Below are 10,744 nucleotides of genomic sequence, written 5' to 3'. Positions count from 1 at the left end.
AATTTCGCAAAATCTGAAGGGGTACCCCTTTGACAAATTCTCAGAAAAATAAAAATTTTTATTTCTTCAGAATTTCGAAAAATGCTTCAAGTAAAAGTTGTAGGTACTGCTATTACCTGCAAAAAAGGTCGTATACACTTTTTTTCTATCTTGAATAATTCAGGATCAATCGATTAATTATTTCATTCATCACCAAATACTTCTTAACAAGTGGAATATATTTTAAAGAGTGTCAAAAATTGCAAACTTTTTCGTGCGACACAAAGTCCCAAAAGCTGCCGCTCCATTGTCCAAAAAATAATCTTTAACTAAACTCTTTACCCTTAGATCACGTTTTTCTTAAAATTATTAGATTCACCGGCTTTCCATTTTTCTCGTGGGAAATAAATTCGATGCTATTTTCCTGTCAGTCCTTCCATATCATTTGTCAAAGGGACAGGATCGAATTAGCGTCCAATTACGGAATCGGACGAAAGGGAAATTCGCTGGGGCATGGCATTAAATTCGTGAGAGCTTGTTTAAGCTTTTCCGAGCTCTTTCCCTCTCGTGCCGGAGACGATACGTAATTAGAAGGACGAACTCTTCTCCGATGCCACCGTCGCCCGCAACAACCGGGGATTGTCTTGCAGTAATTTGCATTGGTTTAACAGCCAGTTTCAAACTACTTGGCGTTGCGTTGCAACGCCTATCGTCTAATTTGTAACGACCAACACAGAACACGCACGCACACACATAGACACACACATACACACATTCGTTCATGCAAAGCTTCCGCGTCGGGCAAAAAGCTTGGTCGTCCTTGGGCGCTGGTTTCTTTGTCGCACACGCCCTTTGGATGCAGATTTTCAACCCTTTGGGACATTCACTGGCTACTAATTATCGCACAGATGTCTAGTCTGCTTGATGAAAAGCAGGATTATTCCATTCGAGGTTCATTCAAGCTGATTTACTAGATCGTAATGAGAAATTGGATGTAATTTTTTTGCCTTCGACGCATATATACGAACTTAAGACGAAGGGTGAAGTTATTATTTCTCTTATAAATAGAAACGAATCGATGGAAAAACAGCTGCTATCGAACGAGGGTGGGAGGACGAAATATTGAGCGAGTATTTGGAAATTATTTAGCAGCGGCACGCTCGCAAATAGAATACGGAATGTCAAGGGTCGATTCTTTCAAGAATTCGTAATATATTTGTACCTTTAGTTGTCGTCATAAATCTAATAATAAACTCGCGATGCTACAATATCTCTTCTAAAGAGAAAATAGTTTGCCTTCCCTTTTCAACGAGGATTACGGGAAAAATTATTTGTAACTCAAAAAGTGTATTAGAAGCGTATGGGAAAGACAGGGAGATTCTCAAAGCAGGACACGATAATATGGCGAGATGGCGAAAGGAATTTGCGATTTCCACGATACTCGCAACTTATCCTTTGATCTAAAGGAGCGCCGAGGGATGAAAACCCTTTCGCCGGGCGAGACACGTAATTTGATTTTCGCCTCGACGCCGTTGGAACAAAGAAAAACTCCGATGTGTCGTGGAGAAATAAATTTCGATTCCGGGAGCTCGTGTTCGGGCGCAATATCATTCGACGTTTGCCTCCCTTATAATACGATCGAACCTCGTTCATTCGAACCGTCCACGATGATCATAAAACATGCTGTTTGTATAATTAAACTTTTACAAATGACGTAAAATAAGTTCGCAATTCCACGTTGGCGAATCGATTGAAATTAGAATTGGAATTCGAATGGTTCGATAATTATAGCGAAGATCCTGAACGATCGCTCGGTACATGCATGAAAATCCGCACGGATTTACGTTGGCGGTCTGCGTAAAGTAATCAAATAAGAAATCTCAATTCCGAGAAAGAGATATAAAAAGGAGAGAGGGGTAGAAAGAGTGGCTACGAGATTTCACGATAATTCCTTCCATCGTTTCGAGGTGGAAACTTTCTGAGCACTCTTTAATTGCTCGTAGAAATCCGCAGCAGAGGCCCAAAACTATCATACGCTGGTGAAAAGTTTCCTCGTGAAAGGAAATGAGATGGGAAAAAGTGGCATACGTAATACTCGCGCGTCGATTCTTTTTCTCGCTACGGGGAATCTTTGCGAAAATCCTATCCCATTAGCGTGGCTGATTCGTTATGCCGCTGCTAGAGAAATACTGATAACGCTTTGTTAAATGAGTCTTAAGAAATTTTCCAAATCTCCTGTTAAATGCCACTGATAGTAGACCTTTCTCAGTATTGAATTGGTACAATTTGAGGGTCAGATATCTATTTATTAATTTCATTGAACGATTTGTGAAATGAGTCTTAAAAAACTAAATAATAATGATTTCTGATTCAGTATTGAATTGATAAAAGATTTTCAAACTACAAGGGAATCACAGCTTATTTCAGGTACTGATTTAATAATTTCATTAGGTTCCTGCTAGGCTGCATAGAAAAATGAGAGCTTTATAATACCATGAAAAAGTAATCTCTGTCGCTGACCAAAGGTTTCTCGATTCAGGAGTGACGGATGTGGGTCACAAATGATATAAGGATCGCTGTTATAACGTCATTATATCGTTGCCTTCTGACAGTGATCCCTTTAAGTGGATCATGTATTATCGCAACGCGGAACGAGATTGTAGTCATTCATAATAGCTGGATATACGTTTGTACGTATGAATATATGAATATGTAACATCTGAAATATTGTTGAATCTCGGGAAGGTAATGCAAAATTTGCTTGGGAACAAACTGAATAATGAAATTTCCTTAATACTCGCGTAGATACACGCTGTCTGTAATGTAAATTCATTGCTGTTTTGAAAGCCCGCGCTTCTAGAGACAGTGAATAATTATTATGTACGCACTCGGGTTTTATGTGTTCGCCCCCGTTCTTATTTGTTGTTTTACCAGAAGCCCCGGTAGAAAGAAAACATTAAAATGAACCGACGCGGTGGTTACGAATGGCTCTCCGGATAGAATTATGACATCGGTTATGAGAAACGCAATAATTGCGGGGGAAACGCCGGTGAAAGCTACGACAGGAGTGTTATTTATTGGTTGGACGGAGGTGAGTTGCGTACGCTGGAACCGACGCGGACCGGTACCGAGTGGTAATACTTGTGATAGTAAAATATATAGGCGGCAGATTTTCGCCGCGGACGACGGAAAATGTGGTTTCCCTCGGACGACGGTAAAGCGATTTTTGTTCACGTTACTGTGAAACAGAATTATTACTAACAATGTTTTTCTCCGGATCCTTGCATCGATATAAAATGATCAGAGAAATTTTTACGAAGCGGGTAAAAATATTTCAATTCTATAGAATTCCTTTAATCCTTTTCCGTTTTTGAAACACGGGTGATATGTGTAACCGAATCGGTTCTTTGTCCCGGTCACGCATCGGCGCATTCAGATTGGACAACGTGCATGGAAACTTGAATCTGACGGATAAATACTAACCCGGGTAGCCTCCTCCTCTAATACCGGATTTCATTAAAATTCATTCAGCCGAGCAAGCTGTCACACGTGCGGGGTTAAGCGCCCCGAGTGGAACAGGTAATAGGCTTATGATATTATGATAAAGGATAGCTGAAAATTGACATGAAATTGGAAAATCTTGGTGAAAATACGAATTACCTGTGTTTCGCCACGCTCTTTACGTGCTTACAAATACGTGTTCAAAATTCAATTTAGATTTGTTTTCAATTTCATTAATTTGAAATTCATGTCGGTCGATTTTTCTTATGTCTCTCACCAACTATGTTCGAATAGCTTCGTCGACAAGCTTTATTTGAGACCCTTTGTGCTGATTCGACGTGCGAATGAATTAAGAGAACGAATGATCGATCGGGCTCCGGTAATTACTTGACGCAAGGAATTGTCAGAAAAAATGGAATTCATATCGTGAACAGACAAATGAAGCAGAAATCCGTATATAACAGTTGCGATTATTTCCCCTGCGCGAACCACAGGGAGCACTGGGACGCGATGTAAGCAAGCATAGGGTTCCTGGCCCTCTTATTTCTCCGCAGACTCATATACCTTCATGATCAGCGGCGACCTGGACGCGACGTTTCGAGTTATATCGCCAGCCAACAATGAGTCATTGTCAGAATCTCTGAAATAGAACGCCAGTCACCCTCCCCGGGCGGAAACTTTATTCCACGCGATTCCGTCATCAGTTAAAAACCACATTCTCTGGTTCAAATATTAGAACAGCAGTCCCGGTAAAAACATCTTGATCAGATTCGATATAAAACAGGAAATGTTTACGTTCGAAGAGATTATACGATTCCAATCGCTTCAACCTTCGAAGCACTTATATTTGTCGGAGTAGCAATACTTCTTTCGTTCACTATACGTATGGTTTACAACGCGAGGCAAAGAATTTCCCTATTAAGTTTAACACGTTCACCGCGCGCTATTTTCCGATTTAATCTCCAGCGAGAATTCGCCCGAGTCCTTCCGCGTTACGTAGTCGCGTTTAATTTAACAGGGAACGAACGATTCAATTTAAATTTTACCGGTGAACACGGTCCTCCCTTGGAAGGATCAAGAATCCCACGCGGGCTACGAAAAACCGAAGGAGGATAAACCTCTATTCGTTTAAATATAAGCCCGGCGCAAGACAGTCGTTTGGACAAGGGACGACGGAATAAATCGACAGATTTTCATCAAGAAGTAACCCCCGAGACAGCTTGCCCTCCTCGCTCTGTCTCTGCGGACCAACGAGGTCTGTGATTGGCACCGGTGACAATTATTTGTTTCCCACAAATCACCGGGAGCGCCGTTTCTTCCGGGCTTTTCGTCTTCTTTCTTCTTGCCCCGACTCGTTCAGCCTGTCCGTGACATTCTCCCGCGATATTGTCACCGTTTCCCCGTGACCCGGCCGTAAAACAAATTTTACGCCGAAGGCTTCGCTGATATTAACCATTCTTTAAACAATACACGTATTCTTGGACGCTCAAGCAAAATCATTAAAAGGAACGGAGACGGGAATGGAATTTAACAAGCTCTTATCTAATTCTAATTAATATTTTCGTAATGAACGCATGGAACAATAAATCTTGGCGTAAATTCTCTCAATTAATACGTCTGTTTCGTCGATCGATCAAACGCTTTGGTAATGTGCTTGTTAATGAGGAGAAGACGGGGTGATGATCGAACTTCGGAAACTAAAGGACGATCGTTACCCGTCTCGGGAGGTTTGCGACGCGCAATGAGACGACAACGAGGTTGCTGCTGCTGCTGCTACTGCCTCTGTTGTTTCCCCTCTTCGGAGCTTCTCTTCTTATCAGTCGCCGCAGACATTAGGACGGAATAAAAAGAAGAAATAAGGGGGCACTTCAAAAGCCGGTCGCGGCGTTCCCGACAAAGCACGACTTTCGCGGTCGCCAATAATTGGACAGTGGTGGAAGGGAAAAAAGACGGAAAGGAGAGAGAGAGAGAAAGAGAGAGAAAAATTAAAATAGTCGAGACGACAGGAAGTGCCGGTGTAGATGATGCTCCCTTCCCGGTTTTCGCGGCCACCCTTAACGCAGTGATCCTTCCTCCTGCGTCTCTCCTCCTCTGTCCCCCATCCCCTGTCTCCCTCTTTCACGCCAGTTTCGCGCTTATTATCCGAAAGTTCCAAAGTGAAACAGAGTGAAACTCTGTCGGCGTTGGAGAGAACTTTTAACAACGCCACGAAGGCACGAATTCGTGGGTGTCTCTTGTGTCACGATGGTGGATGAAACGCGACTGAGTGGAGGGGAAAACGGACATGGGGAAGATTTTTATGCGGGAGAGAAACGCGTGTTACGAGGGGGAGAAGGACTGACGTGAAGAGCAACGGGACGGTTTAAAAGACAGTTTGAATGATAAATAGACAGGATTCTGAACGGTCGAGTCCGATCTGATAAATTTCCGTAGTTGGAAAAATATTTCCTACCCTAATAATCTTGTGACTCAATATTTGATTTCACGAGATTTCTAAAATAATTCCGTTGCCAGTGTTAGACAGTTTCGCGCAATAAACCGATGAGATAGAAATTTATGACCGCGCAAAGCAGCGAGAGGGGATCGTGAAAATCTGCAAACTCTCGGCACGCGAAGTTAAATAAACGCAAAGAGCAAAAGGACCGGTGGACAGCGAAGTAGAGAAGGAAAAATATGTTCATGTATACACTAACAAGTTCGTGGGGAACAAAGAACAGATGACAAAAGCGGGAGCGAACAAAGGGGTCGCAGAGTTGATAATAATGTTATTAGTTAAGGGCGAAGTTTTTTAGCCAGTGTACATAATTAGATTGTACGAACTTCTCTAATAATCCTGATCAGTCTTTGTTGGATGAACAAATTTTTAATGTTATATGGTATTCACGCAGTCGATCAGTTCTTTTAGTAACGAATCAATCCTTGTATTTTGAAAGCTCAAGTTGCCCTTGTGTCCAATGCGCACTTTTATTAACTCCGTCATGTTATACCGGAACAGTTAATTATCTATCGATCACGTTGAATTCGACTGTTAACCGAGCGACGCTCCTACATCTTTGGAAATAAATTTCATTCTGGCCGACGACAAAATGAAAGAAGCCGGCGAGGCGTAAACAAGCGCGCGGAACGAAGCGAAGACGCGTTAAACGGGAAAGGAGAAGCTCCGCAACGGTCCTCGAGGAGACGACAAAACGAAAAGAAACGTGGGAAGAGGAAAAAGTAGCTAGGAAAAAGTAGAGGAGGAACTGGGGGCCGTGGAGGAAGAGAGGCGTCCGCGGTTGCGAGAGCGAAGGAGAGGGTGCAAAGAAGAGGAAGTTTTATTTCAAGGGAGGCTTCGCAAGCCGAGAACAGACAGGACAGACGGAGGAAATACATAGCCGGATAAATACGACTACGAGGGGTTGCGATTCCTCTTTTCTGCTCCTCTTGTTTCCACTCCTTTTACTAGCTCTGTCTCCTTCCCTCGGTTGTCTCGAGCTCGTTCGATGCGGCGAAAACTCTGCTCGCGACCTCTCCGTTCTTCTTGTTCTCCGTTTCCGGAGCTGGTTGTCGCGCGGCAACAATGTCGCATCGATTTTATCAAAAGTCTAAACACATCCGATTAAATTCAGTTAGGCGGACGTGTAGCGAAGCCGGACGCCTTTTGAATTGTTATCGTGTTCCCCGCCGTAGCACCGAGGAGGGATTACTGAAGAGTGGCAGCCTTATGGAACTCAGGATTGCAAGATGTGAGGAATTTCGATCATTAATAAATTCAACTCTAACAATTGTACTTTATAGGGAATTATGTTTCTGGAATAAAAGACATAAAAATCGCTTGGAAAATGTGTATAAGGCAAAGGGACCGTGTATTAGGGATTGAAAGTTGAGGAAAAAGGAAGAAAAGAGATTTGAAAACTTTGGGGGAACGTAAAGGCGTAGGAGAAAGTAAAACTTCCAGAAATTTCAACGGCGAAGTTTTAAAGATTATAAAAACGCTGCGAAAAGGCTTTCAAGCTTTCTCTAAATTGTAATTAGAATTGTATTCAAAGCTGTTCCTAAATGGATAAGTCAAACGCTTCAAGTGTATTAGATCGGTGAATATGAAATATCGATTAGCTTCTCAGGTCTAAGGTCTCAATTTTCTGATTGAAATTCATTTATAGCAAATGTCCCAAGTTCTGTTCACTTGCTCTTTCCCCTATAACTTTATATGAAATCTCAAATTATTGAGTGGTTAAATGAACAAAAATTGGGATATCATGTGAATATAAATGAATATGAAATAGCTTAATATTCATCGACCAGACACGTTATTTTCATTATTAGAATTCAAAGAATTGTTTACTGTCTGATAACTGAGACATAGCGTGAGTTAGTGCACTCATTTTATACTTGACATTTTATTATAAAAGTAATAAAAAGAAATTAGCAATGAAACTTTAAACAGATTTTAAGACACGTTTATTTGGAATACTTAAATTACTTAAACATTTAACAATACGTAAAACTAACTATTGGAAGCGACGTTTTATGTACGCCAATCTAATCGAATCGACTGACAGTTTTTGTTCGAATCAAGTGACGTAGTTTCGTTCAAAAACAATTAGGGGAGTGAACGTCTCGACTGAGTCTCAAGTTTATTTTCCAGTTACTACGCATCGACTGCTTTTCCACCTCGTTTGGCACCGCCGTTGAAGAGAGCCCGTTTGATGCCGCCGGCTCGATCGCAGCATCCGAAGCAACAGAAACAGCAACCCGCGGCGAACACCGCCAACAGCATCCCGGATCTGAACCAGCTGAAAGTGTACAGTAAGTAGCAAACAATGTAGCCTTTTCGCGACGTCGGTCCTCTCTCGGGAACAAAAAGCTGCGGTGGGAAAAAGGGGGTAGGAAAAGCTCGATTGGCCGGAAAGAGTGCGACGGCATCTCGAGCGTGTCGCGGTTTCGAGGGTGGAGTTTCGAAGCCTCGCCGGAAGCACAGTTTGTTAGTTCGCCGGCGTGTAGTTTGATCGCACCCCTTCCGCAACGGTGGGAAAACGGCGTCGACGCGACGGTATCGTCCCGACGCTTGTTTCCGCGCTGAGCGCGCTTTAATTACGCGGAAATCGCGAGCGTGTGCACGGAACGAAAGAGGTAGACGGGGTGGGTCGGTCGGTTGGTTGGTAGTTGGTCGTGTTGCGGCTCCCTTTAAATATGGGGAATAGAGAAGAATGGAAAAGCAGTGGGGTTATTATTTGTCACGGGACGAGGAGCACGAGCCACCGTTTGCGTTCTCATTTAAAAACTTTTGGATTATCGGGCGCGCAGTGCTGGCCGGCCCGGTGAGAGGAAGTTTCCTAGTTAAATAATTACATACGGACCGCGGTGTACCTGGTTATTTATCCGACGGACAGGACGAAAATTTCGCCTCGTAGTCGCGCCTCACTGCCTTTCAATGAGAAACTTATTTTAATTAATATCAAATCCGGAGTTTCTATGTCCATCTTTTTGCCTATCTCCGATATGTTTATCATTTCGACGCAAATAAACGCATCGGCCAATTTAGTTTTCTGCCATTATCGTCGTTCCTCGCGTGACGAAAAATGTGTTGGATAAAAACACAGAAAATTGTTGCGTTTAAAGTGAGGACGATTGCATACGATAGAAAAAATTTTTAAACACGATCAAACTAGAGATCAAACTGCAGCTGAAATCAGCTCGCAATTTCCGTGTTCCAGGCAACCCGGATATCCTGATCTGCGGCAACTGTAGAGAGATGTTTACAGACCTCGGCGAGTTGCTCGAGCACAAGCGGAATTACTGCAAACTGCGGTTCACATGTAAATGTCACACCTTTAACGGAACGGCCCCAAGTACGTACTCGAAAGAAAAGTTTCCGGTTTGCAAGCCTGGGTTAGACGAGAATGTTAGGCCAACTAAAATCCATCGCGTTTACACAAAACACGATCGCGGTTTAAGTTTTTCATCGCGTTTATACATAATATACAGAGCTAGTTGTGACAACAGTTTGCGAAATTATTTGCTGATTTTATTGGAAAATGTTTTTTCAATTCCATTTTCTTGGACTTTAAATAAGTGAAATTCATGTTATGAAGTTCTGGAATAAATTTAAACGTGAATTCGCTGTGTATAAAAATAATGCAAAAAGGCATTTCGAACGACAGGATAAGATTCTTTATTTTTTATTACTTAGGAGAAAAATATATTTCGCGATTGGGTGATCGAATTTAGGCCACGATTCGGCTTTCGCCTTTAAGATATTTTTCAATAAAGATCCGGCTTTCATTGGAATTCGAAGGCGCAGCTGGTTTCAAAATACTGTCACCCCTTTCGCTTATCCTTATCGCGGCGTTCGAATAGGACAGGTGTAAAAATGAAATTCGAGCTGGATCCCAGGAGTAGTTCTCTCCTACCTCGTCTCCCGTTTCGTTTGATCCCTTTTCTCTGCACGGAATTGTATTTTGTCATTTTATTGGCCGAAACGCACCTGCGTCGGCTGCGAGAGAGCCCATTCAATGGTTTGTCTACGATTGAGTACAACCCTTTGACGAATTTGCCCAGCTTTCGCGAATCGCTGAATATCAGCTCACAAAAGAATCGACGAATACTGGACGTTTCGTGTTTTTTTAAGCTTATTAAAAAAAATTCCCCGGAATTCAACAGCGTTTAATTAAAATACTGATCGGATATTTTTTCACCGGCGATGTTCGTCGAACGCACTTTCGTGTTTGTATTTAAAGGAGACTCCACGACGGCTCTGCTATGCGTTCTCTGCAAGGTATCGTTCCCTTCGGCATGGGAACTGATGGTTCACGCTCAAGCGGCTCACATGATCAACATTTACGAGCTTGGAACTCGACCTCAGAGTCCCAGATCCGCGGCCAGTCCGCCGCAGAGTCCGAGTCAACATCAGAAGGAATCATCCCCGTTACCGCAAGACTTTCAGGTAAGCCAGACGTCAAAAATGTCTTTCTCTCGTTACTTATTTACCGCGCGAGTAGCTTACCTCTCGGGTTAAAATAAATCGCGAATTAATCTTCTGCGCGAGGCTCCATTGTTTCGACCTCTGTCGATCGATACTGAAAAATTATTTCAGCCTTTTTCTTTTCACGGGTGTACGGGATTAAGGATGTATTGGTTATACAGTCAATCCCAAAAGTTTATGTACTTTAGAAAAACGCATTTCCTATAATTAAAAAGAAATCAGATGTCGGAAGAATAATGCTAATAATAAATAGCTACGTGCTAAAAAGTATAGAAGGAAATATCTAATTAAGTATCGACG

General features: G+C 42.4%; 1 protein-coding gene across 3 annotated transcripts in view; it reads left to right on the top strand.

Moving 5' to 3' along the window:
• The window catches only part of LOC108626216 (uncharacterized), a 196,589-nt gene that overhangs the window by 178,543 nt on the left and 7,302 nt on the right, over positions 1–10,744 (top strand). For 2 of the 3 annotated variants that reach the window (XM_018026782.2, XM_018026779.2), the window contains 3 exons: positions 8,108–8,268; positions 9,156–9,311; positions 10,200–10,405. In XM_018026782.2, coding sequence (XP_017882271.1) covers positions 8,108–8,268; positions 9,156–9,311; positions 10,200–10,405 — 523 coding nt within the window. The remainder of the gene's footprint in view (positions 1–8,107; positions 8,269–9,155; positions 9,312–10,199; positions 10,406–10,744) is intronic. The other variant, XM_018026783.2, reaches the window with a different exon arrangement.

The sequence above is a fragment of the Ceratina calcarata genome, unplaced genomic scaffold, assembly GCF_001652005.2.
Source record: "Ceratina calcarata isolate Rehan_Ccalc_2016 unplaced genomic scaffold, ASM165200v1 scaffold39.2, whole genome shotgun sequence".
Lineage (NCBI taxonomy): Eukaryota > Metazoa > Arthropoda > Insecta > Hymenoptera > Apidae > Ceratina > Ceratina calcarata.
Note: the sequence above shows the minus strand (reverse complement) of the source record. Positions and strands in the feature narration are given on the sequence as shown.